This window comes from Condylura cristata, unplaced genomic scaffold (genome assembly GCF_000260355.1).
Source record: "Condylura cristata isolate star-nosed mole 26May11 unplaced genomic scaffold, ConCri1.0 scaffold00001, whole genome shotgun sequence".
NCBI lineage: Eukaryota > Metazoa > Chordata > Mammalia > Eulipotyphla > Talpidae > Condylura > Condylura cristata.
The window spans coordinates 70,422,191-70,444,115 of record NW_004567102.1 but is presented as its reverse complement, the minus strand read 5'-3'; the positions used below and the strand labels follow the sequence as shown (position 1 = coordinate 70,444,115).

Here is a 21,925-nt window from a genome sequence, read left to right as displayed (position 1 = left end):
CCCTGCACCTCTGGCCTGTACCCCAGTTCTGTATGCACAAATAAATAAATCTTAAAAAAAAAAAAAGGGTTGGATGGTTTGCAAGAGAGTTAAAGAGAAAAGGTTAGGATAATAATTAGTTGGTGAAAGGACAAATGTCATAATAGATTAGCCATTTCCTGTTTCATAAGGATAAATGCCTAAAAGGAGCAGGGCCAGTGGAAACACAAGCTGTCGGATCACTACTAACCTTGCCTGTAGAATTCTTCACAGACCCTTTCACTCCATTGCTTGCTCATCTCCCAGACTCTACAAGGATTGCAAATGTCAGCACACTTCAAGGCAATCTGAGGAATGACAGAACCGGGAGAGATGGTTAGCACACCAGCAGCAGATGCACACCAAGTTCAGTCTGTATTGTGCTCCAAGTTCAACACTGACCAAGGGTCTGCTCGAGGTGACCCTTCAGGATACAGCACTTACCCATCACCACATAATCCTTCTCTCAGAACTCCCTCTGTAACAGTGAGAAGGCAGGGACTGCCATGGTCCAAGGTCATAGAGCCTCCTGGAGAAGACTTAGTGGACTGTCAAGGGAAACCACTATCGGGTTCTCCTGCTGCCCCCTTCTTGTGGGCAAAGAGGCCCCAGCCATGCTCAAGTGAGATCATTTGTAACTCATAGTGCTTACACCCACCAACTCCATACCTTAAATAATGTATGTTTACATTTATGTGTGACTGTGCATGCTGTCAGTTAAGACTGCCAGCCATGGAGCTAGGTCATGCCAGACCTTGGAGTGTCCTGTTTGCAGACGTTTATCAACACATCGTGGCTTGACTCACACTGATCTGCATCTAGGATGCCAGTCTTTGTCAATGATGCTGACTTGAGGAGGTGACTTTCAATTCCTAGAGGAGTAAATTCTGCCTCTTAATCATCGGCTATGCCAACCTCCAGCAGAGTCTGTTTTGACCCAGTTTCGATCCTTGGAATCATAGAACTGCTAGCTGGGAGATCCTGGATTCTATTCAATGGCAAATTTCATTGTTTTGTATCATTTTCTGGCTCATGGAGAGCCCATACATGGTGGAGTAGGTAAAGCTAGAAGTCCCCTCCAGGCCCTGTCCTTTCGAGACTCACCTGTATCAGCAACCACACCTTTTGAAAGGCAAGAACTTAGGACAAATCTTTTCCCTTTAGCCACTACAATAAGAGGCCTCGTTGAACTTTGTGGCACACAAGAGCTAGAAGACTAACTTGAGATGGAAGAAGGAGGGAGACAGAGTTCTCCATCTGGGAGGAGGCCTCTTCCCAGCAGCAATCAAGCTCTTTAGACAGCTAGCAAGGGTGCCATGAAGGCCTGGAATGATAGAAACTCTGCAGTGCAATCTCTTATGAGCAGCTCCAGCTCCTTGTTTATGTTGTTCCATCTAGATGAATTGGGGTTGCCCCCATTCAGCCTTTTTGACAAAAGGAAGAAAGGAAGACAAGAAACAATGGAAGATGGAGACCAGAACAGATGTCCATTCCCCGATCAGCTTCTTTGTTATGTCACAAACGGCTTCTTGCCATGGAAACACGCAAAGGGTGGGGCTTGATATGATTAAATTCAACTCTACATTATTTATTTATTGTTGCCTAAAAATGGCAAGGCCACATAAGCATGTTTGAGTCTCAGATGAAAATATGAGTTTAGGTTGTAAGAGGAAGGAAAGCAGGATTTGATTAAATAGGTTTTAGGTAAAGGAAAGGATCATTTTACAATTTTTGTTTGTACTATAGTGAACACAATATACTTTGTGTTCTTTCTAAATTGTACAGGTATTACAGTAGTCAATTTCACATCAATCCACAAAATGTTGTAGATTCTTATTTCATGCAATTGGCAAGAAAGACTACTTTGTGGTGAAACAGTTACCAAACAAGGAAAAATGAGATATCATCAATTTACTGACACGAAACACAATTTTGCCCGCTAGGAAACCACTTAAAAGTTTCATGTATCTGAAAGTTTTTAATAAAGTAGGTCACTGCTCTAACTTACACTTGAGGAGATGCTCCCCAAATGTGCTGAAATTATTGATCATGCACCAAAGTGTTTTTATCCAGGAAGGATAATGACTTGCTATTGTTGTTTACCTGAAGCATGAAGTGCCTGTCGTGTGCATCCTCCAGCCTTAAATCTTTATTGTGGAGGTGAGCTTTCAATCTGGTCAAAAATTCATTCTGTCTGTTGATATCTGTTGCCAAGATTAAGGAGCCCAGCTGCTGTTCAATATCCTGTCTGCATCCACAAGAATGAAAGAGAAAACACATACACAAAGCAATTCCCTTTGAGGAGGGTGACTAATTCTGTCATCATCAGGTGGCTTGCAAAATCACTTCTGCCTTTGATTCTGTTTTTTTTTTAGAGTCCCCGTCTCCCACAGCCCAAGAGTGACTCTCATCACCAATCACTGCTGTCTTTAGACAGGTGTGCCAAGTACTGTAGAGAGTGATTGAAACCTTGGTGAACCAAGTCGTTTGTACATTCCATGGTTCAGTTTATTCCTAGGGGTGAATAAACTGAAAGCCATCTAGAAATGTGTGGTTTGAGGAGGGCATAATCACAGGATTAAAGGAGTTTGGGCCATGTATGTATAGAGGTCAAATCAACTCAAATACTGCATGGGGAGAGAAAAGGGTTTAGTAACAGTGGTAGTAGTGAAACCAGTAATAGTGAGTGTGTAGTACTGAATGGAAAGTTCCATGAAACAAAAAACATATAGGTTGGAAAGAGAGAATGGAAATTAAAAGAGAATAATGAGTGATTAAAAAGTGTTATAAACCAGTGGGAAAGAGATATATTAATCAATAAACGGTGCAGCAAAAGTTGGGATATTTGGAAAAATAAAGTAAATCAGAGCTTCACCTCACATATAGAAAGTAATCAATAGAAAGATCCACAATTAATTTTAAAATTCACCATTGGAAATAAAGTAGCATGGCAAAGGGCATAGATAAAAGTTTAATGGATACCATGTAAAGTAAACATCTTGTGATGACTTCCCAGGTCAAGAATATTACCTGCCAGTATTCCCAACCCCCGGTGTAACCAGTCTTTGGATCTTTGTTTTAATAATTTTCTCATTGTGTGATAATTTTTACTGTCTGTTCATACAAGTCTAAATATGGTTTAATTTTGCTTTTGAACTTTAAATTACATGATATGCACTAATTGTGGCTTGCTTCATGTATGTTGGAAAATCATCCATATTAGGTGTGCTATATTGATTCATTTCCATCATTATATTGGAGAAATATACTATATTGTAAGCATACACTTCAATGTGCTTATCTGTTCTACTTTTGATGGTCACTTGAATTGTTTCTAAGTTCTTGACTACTATGGAAAAAAAAAGCCACAATAAACACCCTTATATACTTCTTTTTACAGTTTCTCTGAGGTCTATTTCCAGGAATAGAATTACTAGATTCAATTTTCTAGCTATTGTCAATCATTTCCAAAATGGTTGCACAAATTTACATTCAAGAAGTAATAGAGTGAATTCTCACTGGTCTACATCCTTCTTTACATTTTGTCATTCTGATGGGTCATAGAACTTGTGGTTTTAAACATTTCTGTATTTTCTTAGTTAACATATGTTAATTTTAAAATCAGGAAATGTTTTTAAAGCATTTGTGGAGATTTGAAGGAATGATTATAACTTTCACTATAGATTCCTTTCACAGGCATTAATTCATAACAATTATTATTTCTTATTTTTAGCAAATGCAATTTATAACATTGCATTCCACAGACACATACAAAATAAAAAGAAAATATGGTATTTATTTTTGACTCCATAGGAGGAGTAGGAGACTCTCCAGAAATGAACACTGACTGAGCACAAGCAGGTTTAGGTCACAGGTCTCATCCCTTCTTCCTTTGGACTTGTTCTTTTCAGTCCTTACCATTTGCTTTCTCTTGCCTTCTCCTCAATGTCTTGCTCTAGTTTTCAGTTCTTATTGCACTTAATTCTATCTTTGCAACTTCTTGTTTTAGTAAAAAAAAAAGTACTAGTTTTATTGCATGCATGAGGAGTGATTTTATTTAGTTTTCCAGGATAAAAAGTTAGCACACCTGAAGTTCACCCTGCAAATTCCACATTCTGCTGGGTGCTGGGCTACAGCATGAGATAGACTCGGGGAGATGTGGGGTGCAGGAAGAAAGCTAGGAGCTCAGAGCAACTGTAGCCTGCCCTGTGGAGAGGCACTCGGCCTTTGGCCCTCACATGTGCTTTGGTCAGAAGGTTCCAGCATTTTCTTTACTACCTGAGCTGTAGGCATTTTAATTAAACATCGGGGAATTAGTGGTGGCCTTGGGATATGATATAGAAAGTAGCCCGGGATCATGTGGAAAATGAGGCAATGGCCCTGGATTTAGTGGGACTTGATTTAAACACCCAAGCTAACCAAGAGTGCCCCAGGAAACTGGCACTTCCCCTTATGTTTGAGCTGCAAGAGACATATTTAAATTAATACTGATAAATTGCGGGGGCCAATTCAAGTTACTGAACAAAAACATTTTGGAGAGAATTTCTGAGTTTGACTTTTGCAAAACAGCCTTTATTGAATTAGTCTTAAATCTAGTTTGAGAACTTCTGTGTTCCTTCTTGATAAATATTTATTATTTGGATCTATACAGGAAGACAATTTTGCTAACAAAAAAGACGGGATTTTGGCAAGGCAGAGTACTGATGCTCAGTGTGAAAGCTGAGAGCTGTTTATGATCCCTCTTCCTCATGTGAGGTCGCACACGATTCCCACCTTTTCAAAGCCCAGGAGAGAAACTGGTTTCTGGGTTGCTGTAACTGACACCGAATATCCTCTGAGAGACAACTAGCACAGGCAGGAAGCAGCTGGCTCCCTGCCATGAGCCCAGGTCTTGTGCATACCCTGGAGAAAGCTGCTTATCTCTGCTGTGTGGACATCAGTTTGGTTCAACGCTACACCACTTACGTCATTTCCTTTGGCAAGTGAGCCAGAAGCCTTGATTCTCGAAGCATGCCAATCGTAGATCGCCAGTGGTGATTCTCCAGCACAGACATATTCTAGAAAGAAAGAAAGAAAACGACAGCTGAGAGAGAGACGCCAGTTACTGATCTTTCACTCTGAACGCAGTTCCACTGAGGCCTGTTTGTGTCTGAAGACACAGGCAGACCAGAAAAGAAACAAAAAAGGAAATAACCGCAAGATCTGGTCTCAAGATGATACTAGCTGTGGGATAGTGGCAGAGTCTCGCTGCTTCTTTACTGGAGGGTGGAAGGTCCGTCTGTTTTCAGAGTCATCCACGCCTGCCTCAGGCCTTGTTCTCCTTGGCCAGGCGACATCCAAGGTAGAGGAAAGTAAAGCAGGTGAAAACAGGCAGTAAAGGACACCACACTGTGTGCATAACATAACCCAAGATTATACCACTCACCTGACCATTACGTCACAACTTCTGGCTGATTTCCTGGTGCTGCCCAGGTGCAAACCTCCCACGGTTGTAGCACCTGGGCCCCTGGTGACATATTCAGGCCACTGAGTCCCAGTCAATCCAGGTTTGATGTGGTGGGTCTGTGGTGGTTAATTCTTTTGCGCACTAACACGTGAGAACCACTGACCACTGGCAGCGAAGCAGCTCTGTCAATCAGCTCGGTGACTAGTATTTTGCAGTTAGCCCCTGGTCTGGGTGTGAATCTACAATTGCTTCCCTGCTCAACTATACTGATATTTCTCCCCCTCTTGGGGTCTACTCTGTTCAATATCGCCTTTTACCACATGATGCTTATCTGAACATTCACTAACATTTAAATAATGCATATTTATTATAATCCTTTTTTTTCTAGTTGGCAAATGTATTGGCTTTAGCACTGACTTCATATATATATATATATAGAAGAGACTCCCTCTAGCCCTGGGGAATCCCTTTGCCTTAGTTTTTTATTTGGTTATTTATTCATTTTCCATTTTGTTTCAGGTAGAGTTATACTGACAAAAAACATAGGAGGATGGGAGGTGGTGATGGTATCAGAGGTGGGAGATTGTATGATTTCGTTTCATGAGGAATTTGGAGTAGTTGAATTCATGAAAACAAAAAGAATGCTGGTTGCCAGGAGCTGGGGAATTGGGTAGCTACTGTTTTAGAATTTTAGTCTTGTGGCCCTCCCTGGTGGTGCAACAGGCTAAAGCACAAAACTACAAAGGGTTGCTCCCTGGCCCTGGGTGGGGGGAGCGGTGGGGGTGGAGGGTGGAGGGCGGTGGTGGCTCACATGGCGCAGCAGCCCTTTGCTGACCTGCCCACTGCACCTCTCAGCAGTGTATTTCAGTAGATCGGCCTTTTCTGCTCCCCACTCTGTCTCTGGTGAATCCTCTCACTGCCCCTGCACCTCTGGCCTGTACCCCAGTTCTGTATGAATAAATAAATCTTTAAAAAAATGAGGGGAGCAGTGGGCGGGTCAGAAGAGGTCTGTCATGCCGTGTAGGCCACTTCCCTGGCTAGAGATCTGGCTCATGCTGCAGTAGCTTCGGATAGCTTCATAGTGCTGTGCTCTAGCCCATAGCACCATCAGGGAGGGCCCCACAAAATGGACTTCTAACAATGGATAAGGTAATAAATTTTATATGGTGTGTAGTTTGCCACAATTAAATAAGTGAGCAAAAAGGAGCAAGGAAAACAATATGAAGACTAAATGGACCCAGGAATGAAAGCTAAAATTCCATTGTTATGCTCCCCTACTTTTTCAGCAAATGAGAAAAGAGAATCCCTGTGAGTGACTCAGCCCATGGTTCATTGGGAAAAGGCAAGTTGCAGAAAAGGCTTCTAAAGCCAGACAATGGTTTCTTCCCATGATTTAGTAAATGATTGTCACACAGATCTGCTGCACAGGCTGTTAATTGCTATTCATCTCTCTCCTTGCCAAGGAGTTATTATTCTTTATTTACCACTTGACCATGTTTGAACTAGTGATGAGATTTTGTTACTTTTATCAACTGGTCTTTTATCTCCTTTTGGGCATGAGCCACATACAACAAAGGAGACTGTTTATGAGAAATACCATGCTAGACTTATTTGTTTTGGTTATAAAGATTTATGAGAGCAGAGAGTGATAGGTTAATGTGATGTAACAGATGTTCTATCCTGCGATGACATTTAATTCGGTCATTCATGAGTGTTCACTTGCAAGACTAATTTAAGTAGATGTGAACATGAGTGTCCGCACGTGAGTTTTTCATGGGGCCGGAAAACTCTGACAGGAGCTAATGATAAATGACACCATCTCCCGCTTGAGTGGAACAAAAGTGCCTGGAAGATTGCCTTCTGCAATGTTATTTATGCCAGCCTGACTTAACATCTTCATTAATAATCTTCCTGAAGACAGAATAAAGGGATATGTGAGAAATTTGCTAGTGAAACCATATTTGGAAATGAGCATTGGAAAATGGAAGGAAATTGAATGGGCCTGGAAGCCGGCACACAACTCAAGCCAACAGAATGCAGGATTGCAAATGCGACCTTTCATGGCGCAGTCAGTATGATAAAAGGGTTTTGGCCATCGTGTGTTGGAAGTAGGCGTACTCCAGTGGACACCAGAGAGAAAAAAAGGAAAGGCAGCCACAGGGAAGGGAGACTGGCATTTATGAAGCACCTACTCTGTGCCAGGCACTTCCCACGATCTCATCTAATCCTCATGGAATTCCCTGCTATTTTTTTCATTAACTCATAGATAAGAAAAACTCAGGTTTCTCTGACAGCTGGTGAGAGACTGGGAAGGTCTTAAACTGAGATCTGCCAGGTGTCAAGACCTAAGCCTTGCAAGCACCCCTTGCTGCCTTCCAAGAATTTCCTCTATGCGGCTGTACCCCGGCACTCAGAACCTAACATTTATAAACAGATGAATACCTACAGTTATATTCAATTGTCCAAAAACTCACCTATAGTTGCCTCCTTAAAAGTCTAGTATTGAAGGCCCTCCCTGGTGGTGCAGCAGGTTAAAGCATAGCACTGAAAAGCTAAAGCCACTTCAGAATGAGTTCGATCCCCGCCCTGGAGGTGACCCACATGGCGCGGCAGACCTCTCCTGATCTGCAAAAGTCTAGTATTGAAGGCCCTCCCTGGTAGCGCAGCAGGTTAAAGCACAGCACTAAAAAGCTGAAGCCACTTCAGCATGAGTTCGATGCCCACCCCGGAGGTGACCACATGGCATAGCAGACCTTTCCTGATCTGCCCGCTGCTCCCCTCAGCAGTGTACTTTGTCAGTCGGCCTGTTCTGCTCCCTACTCTGTCTCCAGTGAATTTTCTCACTGCCCCTGCACCTCTAGCCTGTACCCCAGTTCTATATGCATAAATAAATCTTAAAAAAAAAGTCTAGTATTGATCGTTTTAATTAGAGGTTACTTTCTAATTCACACTGGAATCTTTTCATTGGCCCTAAGAGGGCTTTGTTGGTGGTGTAGGGTTCAGGTTTCACTGCTATCACTGCTGGGGTCTGAGTTTGAACCCCTCACCACAGAGCTCACCCACACATGGTGCAGAAGTCCTCGGCTGTCTCACCCAGCGCTCGCCTCTACAGTGTATTTCGGTAGATCCTCCTATTCTGCGCCCCTCTCTGTGAATCCTCCCGTGCCCACTCATCTCTGGCCTATACCCCAGCTCTTCTATGTGTAAATAAGCAAATCTTTAAAAAAGTCATTGGCTTCTAAAATTGATTTCACTGAGAAAAATCCTGTGGTTCGAACACGCTGGGAGTTGAGTAGATTTAGGGTGTCTTATGGGAGAACTCGTCTTTCAGCCATTGTCAGTCCTCAGATCCAATTAGCCTCGGAGCCCTCTGTAGGTGGAGTCATATCCATCTTCTCCTTTCATTGAAGTGAACTTCTTTTTAATGCTCTTTTCTCCTATCAATCTTCTCTACAGCTGCCAGATATGACTTGCTTATTAGACAAAATTTTCTACCACTTCCTGATCATTAGTTGAAATGGAAACAAATTTATTTAGCACTTACTAGTCTATCAGGTGCTGTGGCGGGCCCTGAGGTGAACAAGACAAAGTCACTGCCCTCAGGACTTTGCCGTGGCCGCCCCTGCTCTGCTGCAAATCCCACAGGGGCTCCCTGTCACATAAATCAAGTCTAATTCCTTAGCTCAGCATTCAGTTTGTGCTGAGAAATCCCTCCACTATCATTCTGTTTCTATATGTTTGAGATAACTGAATACCTTTACCTCTTGTACAAAGCACTTCTCGTTCAACTAATTCATCTCATATCTATAAGACTATAATTTACTGTTATTAATATAGGACAGTATATTTTCCTGCGATGTTGTTGCCCTCCAAGTTTGTTTACTATCTGCAAATACTTCTTTCTCTATTTTTTCTTATCAAATTACCAGCTGTTTCTCAATGTCTACTTCAAATGTTGCACCCATGAAGTCATCTAGAGCCAGCCCAGTCAGGCCAGCTTGCCTGTCCTCTGAGCCTCACACTGCTTGCTTTGCCATTCTTCAAGTCACTCGCCCTGTGGACTCAGCTGCGCTGATGTGTGGATTATTTATGCACTTTGTTTTCTTCTTATTAGACTTTAAGGACATGAAGAGAATGAAACCTGCCCCATTCCTTTTGCATCCATTCAACTCTATGCCATGCACAGAAAAAAAAAAAAAAGCCGTTTAATAATTTGATACATAAGTGACCAAACAAATTATCTGATTTCATTCACTAAATGTATTGCACAAGTACACCAGGCTCTGCAATGCATATTGGAATATGCATTGAACAAGATAGAGAAGAAACTAACAGTGGCAGAGGTGACATTCTGGAGAGACAGAGAAAAAACAAACTCATTTTTTAATTCTGGAAAAATTGTATGGGATTTTGGAAGATAGTAAATGTATGGAGAGAAGGAAAAATAGAGCAGAACAGAGGGAGAGTTTTTGGGGCTTTGGTCTGGTAAAGCTGTCAGGGAAAGAGCTAAGATTTGCACAAAGACTTAAAGGTTCGTGCTGCTCTCTGGTGGAAAAGTTTTCCAAAGGAAACACCTCTATAAAGGCCCCAAGAGGGAAACAAACAGACACAAGGACAATGTCTAGCCAGGGAGCAGAAGTATTAGCACAAGAAGTTAGAGGCAAAGAAGGCAGATCGTGTATGACTTTTTGGTCAGTATTAAGATTCTGGTTTTTATTCTGAAGGAAGTAGTCTTTGCAAAGGTTTGGGAGGGATGAATTTTATGACTTAAGTAGTATCACTTAAGCTGCTTTGCTGGAATATTTCTCTACACTAAAAATTAGGGGTAAGACTAGTAGTAGGTACACAGGCTATTTGGCAGTGGAGGTGGGGATGGAGGTGGGTCAGGGAGGGGGCAGACGACCACATAGGCAGGAGGTGATAGAGGCCAGGGAGCTGGAGCAGATGAGCGGGTGCTTCCGGCATTTACAAACATGAGTCTGGAGTTTCTGCCTGGACCCGCTGTCAGGATGGTGTCCATGGCCTGAGGTGGGGAGACTACAAGAGAGCAGATCCAGAGGAGCTCAGTGCTGGGCAGGTTGAGTTTGAGTGATCCAGGAGTCAGAAGGACAGCATAGTGAGGTATCAGCTGACCAAAGAAGTAACCAGTGGCCAAAGGGAAATAGATAGTTGTGTAAGTGTTGTAGGGATTCATGGGTTAGATTATAAAGACAATGTCACATAAATGGGAACTTCAAGCTGATTCATCATTTTGATGGTATCTTTACCCTGATATTCAGGGTAAAGACTGAATATCGGTGTGGTAGACACTTCTGCTTGCTTATTCTCAAAATCTGTTTTCCTTTCCTTCTTATTCTAAGAAACTCGGTCTTTTTGATAGTGTGATGACTGTGCAGAATAAATGCAATGCTTTCTGTTCACTTTATAACTAAGAGGATAATTTGGCTGAATTTTGGCCCATTTAAATGACATCAGGATTGTGTAAGATTTCCAGGAAGGTTGTTTAAAGGAAACTGACTTATGTGGGAAAAGTCTCTTCCCATTCTTTCTCATTCTCTTAAATGCAGTAAAAATGGCTTGAGCTCCAGCAGCAATTTTGGACAATTAAGACAAGTGTCACACTCTAGTGATGGTAGATTGTGGAACTAGAAGGATCTTGGGTCTGTCATCCTTAATTCTTTAATGAAGGATAGAAATAAACTTTTATTCTGATTTAAGTCACTAATGTACCAAATGACTCAAACTTGGTCTATTGTCTTCTAGAGCATGGTGAAAGAGCTAATGGAAAGGCCTTTTCAAAGTGTATTGATCTATAATAATGCTTGATATTTGTATTAGAATGGCAAGGAAAATGGTAAAATTTTAATTACAAAATTTTATAAGTTTATAGCTAGCTCATACATTTTATTATTTATATTTTTACATATTTTATAAATTATATCTACTATTTTTTCACAATTTATTAAAAAGATTGAGAAGAAGTCAACTGAATCAAATCAGAAACACACACATTTATTTCTGAGATGAATGATAAACTTGCTATCTTCTAGGAAGGGCTTCCCTGGTTCTCCCAACAGAATTGATGTCTCCCCTTCTTGACCCCCAACTGCAGCTCAAGCTTCTAGCCTAGAGCCTTGTAGTAACTTTGTTCACTGGTCTGGCCCCCACTTATCAGTGATCTTCACATATCTTTGTTCATTTACTTTTGAAAAAGTGTTTGAAAAACTATGTTCTGTCACTTTTTAGAATTGCTATCTAAAATAGAAAAATAAAGTGGAAACAAAAAAAATGTCTTGCATATTTGTGAATATTTCTTGAACATAGAATCATTATATCCACTATTTTAAATTAAATATAAGGGTCTCTATCACTGCATTTAATGCTTCTTCATCACTCACTGGCATTTGAAATGAATTCTTTTCGCTCTGGAATTTATATTTCCAATCTGTCAATGTAATGTCAATGTAATTATTTCAATGTAATATACTATATGCTTATAAAATTCTTTTATTGTCCTAATATTTTTTCTGCAACAAAAATCAGTATGCAAATTGAAATTTTAATTCAATAACTTTTCCTAATATCAGGCTCAAAGTAGTAAATTTTTTGTTTTGGCTTGAGTTCACAACACAATTGCTACTCATAATTAATTGATGAAAACACAGGTATTTTGCAAATTTGCAAAAAATATGTGCTTAAGAATAAAATTTCATAGACAGTGCATTTATTTATGAGATGGATGAGAGACTACCATTAAGATTTTTAATTGTTCCTGTTTGCTGTTTAATCACATTAGCTCAGGTATTATGCAATACAGCTCAGAAGGGGTAAGCAGTATGTCTTTTGTGAAACAGAAACGCGATGATTATGCAAGAGGAATAGAAAATGAGTGGTTTAACTGTCCTGCAAGCACATTCCAGGCAGGTCAGTTTAAGGACCAGAAAATGGATTCTATTAGCACCATTCATGCTGGGTCCCCCTTGGAGAATACGCCAGTATCCCCGCGGGCACACATACCTATTTGAAAACTACCTCTGGACATGATTGCCATTGAGAGTGGGGAGTATATCTTATTCATCTTTGTGCCCCAGTATGTGGCACAGTGCCACTTGAATAAGTAAATATTTGTTGAATGGACACTGAGTAATTAATTTCTGAAACTCAAAAGTTCGGTAGCTGAAAAAGCTTAAATAACAGTTTAAAGAAAAAGAGTCTTGTGTGGACTTTTGGTCAATATCTGATAGATGCCAGACTTAGTCTCTTCTGTGGTGAAATCCTTAGACTTGGGCAAAAGTCAAAGAGAATTAAAAATTACAGCAATGGGTTCTCTCCTACTATGCATTCACAGACAAACAGGACCAGGTAAATGACTCTAGAAATAACACATGGTAGATAGCATTTTCCAACTCCAAGATAAGCAAATAAGAATTTCATTAGAAAGATGTTTTCAGCGAGTGCTTCCCATCCCTTATGCTATGCTCTTGATGAAGGGCTGCAGGGATGCCGAAAGCAGCCAGAGCAGCCACTAAGTGAACAGTGGGGTGTGTGCTTGGATCTGGTGCTCTCCCTGTGCTGTCTGCTCGCAAGGTCTCCATTCTGGCTCATCGGAATTGTGCTGTTGCCATTAATCATGATCCTACTTTCTACCTTTACCGCATTTATCCAGTCTATCCAGTCTGTGATCCTCCCTCCTTCCCTTCCTCGCTCTCTCCTGCCCTTCCTTTCTTCCCTCCTTCCTTCCACACACTTATCCATCCATCCATCCATCCATCCATCCACCCACCTATCCACCCACCCTCCCATCCTCCCACCTACCTACTTACTCATTCAGGAGACTAATTTACTACCCAACAAATATTCACTGACTTCTAGGACTGTACTGGATGCTGAGGGTGTAGTGAGTGAGCTTGGTGCCCTGGGGCTGTGGGAGGCTGATGTCATTTTTTGATGAGGTGTTGGGTTCAGAGAGCAGAGCGCTTGGGTTACCTCTGGGGAAAGTCAGTGTGATATCAGTAGAAAGAGGCAGCTCCAGGTTCCCTGCCCCACCCAAGGAAGGATGGAGCTGAATAGTTAGGGGAAGGTAGACAAAGACTGGGGGGACTAAGAAAGGCAGGAGAGAAACACTGGGAAGGCAGTCACTTCTCCTTGGACTTGTGGCAGGGACTTAGGGGACATGGAAGGAGAATTTTGAAAGAGACAGAGATATGGGTGAGAGAAATATGGGGAGGCTGACAATGGCAGCCTTCATCTTGACTCGTGTTTTGATCTTGCTCTTTCTTTGCCTGGCCTTTTCTGCCCTTTAGGGTCCCCACCAGAAGGTGCCTCAGGTGTGTGGCAGGCTTTCAGGCCTCAGTGGCCCCACTTTCGTAAATGGGCCTGCAGTTACCCTGTTTGGCTGGACATTTACCCATGGAGTGAAGGGTAACTTTGGGTGTTTAATTGGAGACTATTTTAAGTCTATTCTTTCTCTCAATTTCACACTAATTGTACTGAGTTTTTCTACTGGAGTTCTTATGCATTGAGAGTATGTTTTATACAAAAATGAATTTTAAGTGGTGGGTAGCAGGAGACCCATTCAGAGCATGAAGGTTTGGGGGTCCCTGGGTACTCCTCATTCTGCTTGCTAACAGATTCACCAGAGTTCCCCTTTCAGTGGCACACACCCAGTTTCCCCACACAGCAGAGATGTGTAGTTATATCCCAAAGGGCAGGTTTATTATATTAAAAAGGGAAAGGAGGGCCCTCCCTGGTGGCGCAGAGGGTTAAATCACAGCACTAAGAAGCTAAAGCCACTTCAGCATGAGTTTGATCCCCACCCCGGAGGTGACCCACATGGCGTGGCAGACCTCTCCTGACCTGCCCGCTGCTCCCCTCAGCAGTGTACTTCGTCAGTCAGCCTATTTGCACTCCACTCTTGTCTCTGGTAGATCCTCTTACCGCCCCTGTACCTCTGGCCTGTACCCCAGCTCTGTATGCATAAATAAATAAATCTTAAAAAAAAAAAAAAGATAAAGGAAAGGCTGCTTGTACGGTACAAGCAGGCTGAAAGCTGCCTCACAGAGGCTCTGCACTGTTAAGAGACTCTGCACTGTTGCCGGAGGGTGGTTTGGAAGAACTGCAACTTGCCAGGGCAGGAATTGTATGGATGGAGTGTTCGTCTTGGGAGGGGTTCATTACTTTGTGTGATTGTTATCTACTGTTCAATTAATTACCTTTAGGCTGTGACTAGGTTGATTTGTAGGCACTATGGATTCTCCACAATCACCCTCCTTCTCCCTAGTCTCACCTCTTGCCTGTGGTCTGCTTCCGGACACCTTCTATAGCAGCCTGCTACTTGCCATCGCATGGGGCCCGCAGACTTGTCACTTCAATGGCTCAATTACAGACTATGTTGATCATCTCTACCTCACCTCCAGCCATCTAGGCCGTGGCATCCTAAGTTTTCTACTCTCAGCCTGTCCATCAGAGTGTGTGACCCATCTGGTCAGGCAAAGGTAGTTTTGGGAGCTAACACTGTGATGGAAGAAGGAAGCAGGGGCTGTGAAATCACGTAGGAGGGGCATGGGCCATGGACTTCTAAGCCAAACAAAGGCTGTCAGGAGGACGATATGCTCAAATGGAGATCCAAAGGGTGGGTGAGTGAGAGAGGAACCAAAGAAAATAGACAACAGAGAGAAACTATATAGGGTCCTCCCTGGCGGTGCAGCAGGTTGGAGCACTGCACTGGGAAGTTATGTCAAACGTGGTTGCTTCAGTGGGAGTTCAATCCCTACCCTGGAGGTGATCCACAAGGTGCAGCAGACCTCTCCTATCTTGCCTACTGCTCCCCTCAGCAGTGTGCTTTGTAGATCTGCTCCCCATCCCATTCTGTCTCTGGTGAATCCTCTCACCACCCTGCATCTCTGGTCTGTACCCCATTTCTGTATGCATAAATAAGTAAATCTTTTTTTTAAAAAGGGCGATTATATATCACTAAAATAGGCAGAAGGACATGCAAGCAAGAGGAATATTTTATTTTATAGCTGTTTTCTCTGTTGGATTTTTTTAAATATTAGAAACAATAATTTTCAAACACACTACATGTTTAGTTGTTTTCCCTCCCCCTGGTCGAAGGCAGGGGCTGTTATTTGTTTTGTCACCTTCGGAATCCCTAGCACTTGCATGTATTAAGCACTCAAATATTTGTTGAATAAAGATAGGAATGAACTATGTTTGGGAAAGTGGTTCAGGCTGGAGGATGCATGAGACCTAGGCCAGAGGAGTGATGGGAAGTGAGCAGGGGTCAGTGCACACCAGGGCTTGGAGAGGAACGTGAGCGAGTCTGACGGTGCAGGGTTTTATCTGTTGTGTGGATATGAGTTTCTGGACACTCCTTCTGGCAGCATTAATGGAGGAAGGGCTGAAGCCAGGCAAGGTAGAGTGTAGACAACAAGGTGACGATGTCTGTGTCTCCTCTAGGGCAGAGCCAGAAGCAGCACCAAGCGCAGACTGGAGTAGGCTGGGGTTTCATAGGGCATGGTTACCTGCACTGTGTGCTCACCACAGAATTGTGTAGTTTTCACAGCGGCTTACTGACCAGCAACAAGATAGCAATTTCAAAGAGAAGAAAATCTTCAGAATTGCTTATGGAGACCTGAACATAAGACCAAATGCTACTTTAATAGCCAGTGAAGTCATGGTAGTGTTTTGAACCCATAGTAGGTATTGTAACAGGGTGGACCCAGAAAAAGGGGAGGTTCTAGGTTCCCTGCCCCACCTAAAGCAGGGTGGAGATGGGCAGGAAGGAGAAGAAGATGGAGAGGAGACTGATGAAGAAGGAAGCAGGATGGAGCCGGAGGAGGCCTGAGGGAGGCGTGTGGGGCAGAGAGTGGCTCTTGTTTCTTGGCTCTGGACTGGGTGAAACAGACGTGGGTGAGAGACCTGTGGGGAGGTTAACGAGGGCAGCGTTTATCTTGACTTTGACTTTGCTCTTTTCCTCCCAGACTCTGTTTGGTCATTTCTGACACTTTGGGTCCCCGCCGGAAGGTGCTTTAGACTTGTGGCAGGCTTTCAGGCCTTGCTTTGGGTCAATCCCTTTGGGTGGACTTTTCCCACCAGGGATTGGGTAACTTTGGGTGTTTGATTTAGAAACTATGTTCTTTATCTTTTCTGTATTTCACACTAATTGCATTAAAGTTACTTTCCATTAAAGGTCTTACATATTTTATCTTGAGGTGGCAGATGGCAGAACCTATTTAGAGCAGGTCGGTTTGGAGGTTCTGGGGTGCCCCTCACCCTGCCCTGTAACAATTTGTCATTTGTCTACACTTAGGTGGCATCAGCCCCGCCATTGTACATTGGACCTGTGCTTTTCATACTTGCTGTTTTAATAAGATTAATCTTTATTGTAAAAGTTGAAAGAGTAAATATTCACCATGCTGATGATATAACCTATTAGAATTTTAATTTGGGAAAAATACAACCCTAAATCCCCAGACGCAGTCTTTCGTTCTCTTCTTGTCTGAATTATCAAGCATTATCAAACCATGCTCAGATTAAAGTAATCTCTTTGTTCCCGAACAACAACACATCTGGCATTTAATAAACCGCCGGCACAGGTTTTCAAATTAGATCAAGGGTCTATTTGTCAAAGAGAATCTGCTGGAGCAGATCTGCTGATATACCCAGCAGCTTTAAACGTTGTTGTTTTTCTTACTTATCAGACACTTTCTGTGATTAAAATACTTAAGACTGATGCTGATAAACTGAGTCTGGTGTACAACAGGAATCAGAGTTAATTACACCCTTTAAACCAGAGGCTACAGGAAGAAAAACAATAACAGGTACATAACCTGTGTTTTCATTTTTAATTGCTCACAAAACAGAAGCAAGACTCCTAGAGATAATGAAGTCGTTGAGTTTTCCCCTAACAAGCCAAGTGGTCTCCTAGGTAACGCTGTGGGAGCTTCAGCCCAGGAGGTTTCAGAGAAACAGGAGCTCCTTGAGTCCTAACAAGGCCGGGCCCTTGAAGAGACCACAGCCATAGTTACTGCTTGTCCGGAGCGCTTTTCTCTTGATCTGTCTGTCTCTGCCCAACACAATGCCTCAGAGCGAGGGCCTGGCCCTTTATTAGCATTAAGAGAACACAGCCCACAAAGGCAGGGGAGGAAGCCCTTTGCCACTTTATGTCTTTATAGCAAATCTGGGTGGCAGCAAAGTCATGCTGTCCCTGGGGCAGGCCTGTGTTCAGATCTGGGTCACAGACATGCCCCAGATGAAACAGAAAAACAAACTTGAACCATCTTTTTACAATTTTCACACTACTTGCCCCTGAACACCTTTTGTGCTCCACATAGCGTGAGGTTACATTGTCATAGGACCCTGTCTCCTGGATTCACCAAATTCGGATTTATAGTCAGAGTCATTAAGAATAAAAAGTGAATAAAAATGCTGACTCCTCTACTCTAAGTGCTTGTGATAAGTGTTGAAGGGAAATGATTATAAATGTCTGCAAGGGAGGATAGGCTGTAATAAATATCACATTTCATGGCACAATTCATCATAAATTTTATTCATTCCAGATCAAATGTAGTTGGACTCTCTCTTGAGGAGTAAATTTTGAGTTTACCTGAAAGTTACTTATTTTAAATTGTAATAACCAATATTGTATCTGATTTAATGCTTATTATTATTTAAAAAAAATTATTTATTTATGCATACAGTGCTGGGGTACAGGCCAGAGGTGCAGGTATGGTGAGAGAATTCATCAGACACAAGCTTGGGAGCAGAACAGGCAGATCAATGAAGTACACTGCTGAGGGGAGCAGCGGGCGGGTCAGGAGAGGTCTGCCGCACCATGTGGATCTCCTCCGGGGCAGGTGGGGATCGAACTCTTGCGGAGGTGGCTTTACCTTCTCAGGCTGTGCTTTAACCCGCTGCGCCACCAGGGAGGGCCCTTAATGCTTATTTTATGCAATTGTTTAATGCACCCATGTAGGGGGGTTGGAAGTTGGAAGGACAAGAGACAAATTCTCAGGTCTATCTCTGACATGTTCCTTTCCTTCTCAGTTTGTTGTGGATACCTGTACTATTTTCAGGGACAAAAGAGGTAGAAGGTGGAAGTGCTTTTATCATTTCATGTTGAACTTGGGCGGGCAGTTCAGTTAGAGAGCTCAGCTCAGGTAGCAGACAAAGGGAAGGAGTCCCGCTGACTTGGCCTTACTCCAGCTCACCTGGCTTCCTTTTCATCTCTGGGTAGAGGCACAGGCTGGTGATTATGTGATGATCTTCTTATGTATAAGTTCTAAAAGAACACAGTCAATGCCAGGATGGCGAGGAAGCCCTTTACCATTTACACCCTAAGTCTGGGTTGAGGCAAAGTCACACACGGGGTGTTCCTAAAACCACAAAATTGGGCTCTCCCTGGTGGAGCAACAGGTTAAAGCATTGCATTATGAGTCTCTCCAAAGCCACTGCATCATGAGTTCCATCCCCAACCGAGGAGCTGACCCACATGGCGCGGCAGACCTCTCCTGACCTGCCCGCTGCTCCCCTCAGCAGTGTACTTCGTCATCTGCCTGTTCTGTTCCCCACTGTCTCTGATGAATCCTCTCACCCACCACACCTCTGGCCACTGCAGCACAAGTTTGATCCTCTGCCAGAAGGGTGACCCACATGACAAAGCAGACCTCTTCTGTCTCCTTGCCTGCTGCTCCCCTCAGCAGTGTATTTCAGTGGATCCGCCTGTGTTGCTCCCCACTCTGTCTCTGGTGAATCTTCTCACCACCCTCCCCTGCCACTACTTCTGGCCTGGGCCTCAATTCTTGTATGAAAAAAAAAAAAAAAGATTTTGTGCAACCTTAAAAAAAAAAGATTTTGTGCAACCTAAATAGTATATGTTACACATTACATCACAGTTTTCTTAAAGATGAAAACCTAAAGAATCAAGCCATTTCCTCATTTACAACTTGGTGCAGATTTTTGGACCCAGGTCATGTTCTGTATAATGAATCAACAATTTCTACAAAGGAGGAAATAAATATTTAATCATAATATACCCAAGATATTGATCTGGGAACAGGGGTTATTCATGGCAGTATCTACTCAGCTAGAGGTCACAGGGATAGCCCAGTTTCAGTTATTCTGGAATGTAGTTTTAATCTCCAAGGCACACTAGCTTGTGCTAGCTCGAGACTCCTCTCAGCTCATCTCCTCTTAGTCACACTTCATGGCTTAATTTATACCTGTCTTCCTCCAAAAGGAAGCAGTTTCTCTCCTTTGGGCTCCCTCTGCCGGCTCCCATCACGGTTTGATCATAGCTATGTACTATAGGGTACTAAGCAAAGTCTCCCCCATTTTTTTTTTTTAAGATTTATTGATTTATTCATTCAGACTGGGGTACTAGCCAGAGGTGCAGGGGTGGGGAGAGGATTCACCAGAGACAGAGTGGGGAGCAGGACAGGCAGATCGATGAAATACACTGCTGAGGGGAGCAGTGGGCGGGTCAGGAGAGGTCTGCCGCGCCATGTGGAGCACCTCGGGGTCTGGGATCGAACCTGCACTGAAGCAGTGGTGGACAGTTTGCAGTGCAGCATGGTTAACCCACTGTGCCACCAGGGAGGGTCGGTCTCCCCCATTTTAATCCCTTGCCCCTATTCTTCTTATCTCCTTTACTGTAATAAGGGCCTGGTGAATTCTTAGCACAGTAGGTGCTATTCTTGCACACAATAGGTGTGTGCAAATATGAATTTTGGAAGGAGTATGTTGTTTGGACACTTCAGTTCTGGAGACAAACAACAACCCAGCACTGCTATTAACAGGCTGCTTATTTTTAGAGAAAACACTTGAATTTTCTAAGTATCAGTTTCCCTCTTTCTGGAAAATATATGTGCTAACAGGACTTACCTCACTGGTCTTTTGTGAAGACTAAGTCATATCAGACATGAGAAACATTCAGCATACATTTGGATCATGTATTATGGTAGCTATTAAATAGAGTAGTTATACAATTTGCTGAACTAGATTTTGCAGGGGATTTTCTTTCTCTTTTTAGAAGAGCTTCTACAGTGTTAATCATCAGTGGCCTTTAACCCAATATAAAAGATAATATGTATTATTCAAAAGAGACAACATATTTTTGGAGCAAAACTGAAATGTAATATTTTCATGTCCTGTTAGCAATTTGTCTTAACAGATTATGTCTCTGGCTGATAAAAGTTTCAGCTTCGATCCTAGCTAGTTTTAGGCAATGTAGTACCTTTGTGATACTGTGTGATAATAGTTTACACTGAACCTATCCCTAAAACTTAAAGACATGATGCATGTCTTAAATCCTAAGATCAGTTGAATAGGGAACTGATGAAGGCATATTGAATGTGGTGTTTGAGCCTAATCTCAACTTCTTTCTTGTCATGAAAGGATCCTTCTTTTTCTGATAGGGATCCTCTCCATCTTGACATGGATAGACTCACTGCTGGGAAAAAACCTCACTCATTTTATTGTAGTAGCATCACTGACTACAAAAAACAGTACAGAGACTTAAAAAAGTGCATGCGTCATCTATCTATATTTATATTTATAGCTATATTTAATTCCTCAAACATATTTTAATTGGGGTCAGATTTGCTTAGGTCTTGCACATTTTCAGGATCTGAGTTTAAGCAGATATGAACTTGAGGGAAAATATTATATTTTATAAATCTTTGTATTCCTAAGTTCTAGTATATGTATATGTTATTGCATATACAGGACTAAGTTCTAGTCCTGTATATGCAATAAATAGTTGCTGATTAAAAATTTATTAGCTTATATGTTACGCTAAAAATTCTGCAGAGTCTGAATATATTGAAGTGTTTATGTTTTTCAAAGAGATTACAGGTAAAATTGTTAAAATTTATCTTCTTTTGAAGGTTTGAAGAATGAAACTGTTTTTGGGAGAACACTTCTAGTATCTGAATAAGGTATGTTGGAGTATTTTTCTTTTGGGATAACTTTGGTAATAAGCAGTGAGCAATTCTTCATTACTAATGCCATTCTACATTTTCTTGTTTGTGTGTCTCTACATCTGGCACCTTCCTTTCTGTCTTCCTGTTTGAATGGGAATTTATCATGTGGTTTTATGTGCTACATGTCAAAGGACCATGGCCCTCATTTTATGTATCAGTCAGTAGCAATAGTTACTATAAATAACTATTATAATAAATGATAATTTCATTTATTTAAATGATTTATTCAATGATAAAAAGTTAGAATTATATAAGCACTTACTTTATATCAACTGTTGATTGATTTCTTTTGTCTAATAAAAATATTTGAAGTAATAAGAATGTACAGGAACAAAGCCTATTTGAGAGCATGTAGTCCAGTTATTTTTTCTGCTAAAGTCAAGTGTCTATTTTCCCCAAGTGATAAGTTGACTTTCTGAGATGGTTCAGACAATTTAGCTGTAGTTTAAATTTTTCTTTATTAGTTTTTAGCTCATGG

The 21,925-nt window shown here is 42.0% G+C and overlaps 1 protein-coding gene across 3 annotated transcripts in view; it reads right to left on the bottom strand.

Annotated features, from left to right (window-relative positions):
* The window catches only part of PDE7B (phosphodiesterase 7B), a 279,507-nt gene that overhangs the window by 9,431 nt on the left and 248,151 nt on the right, over positions 1-21,925 (bottom strand). For all 3 annotated transcript variants that reach the window (XM_012722959.1, XM_004673881.2, XM_004673879.2), the window contains 3 exons: positions 4,984-5,075; positions 2,122-2,266; positions 230-326 (listed from right to left, as the gene is read on the bottom strand). In XM_012722959.1, the coding sequence (XP_012578413.1) occupies positions 230-326; positions 2,122-2,266; positions 4,984-5,075 (334 nt within the window). The remainder of the gene's footprint in view (positions 1-229; positions 327-2,121; positions 2,267-4,983; positions 5,076-21,925) is intronic.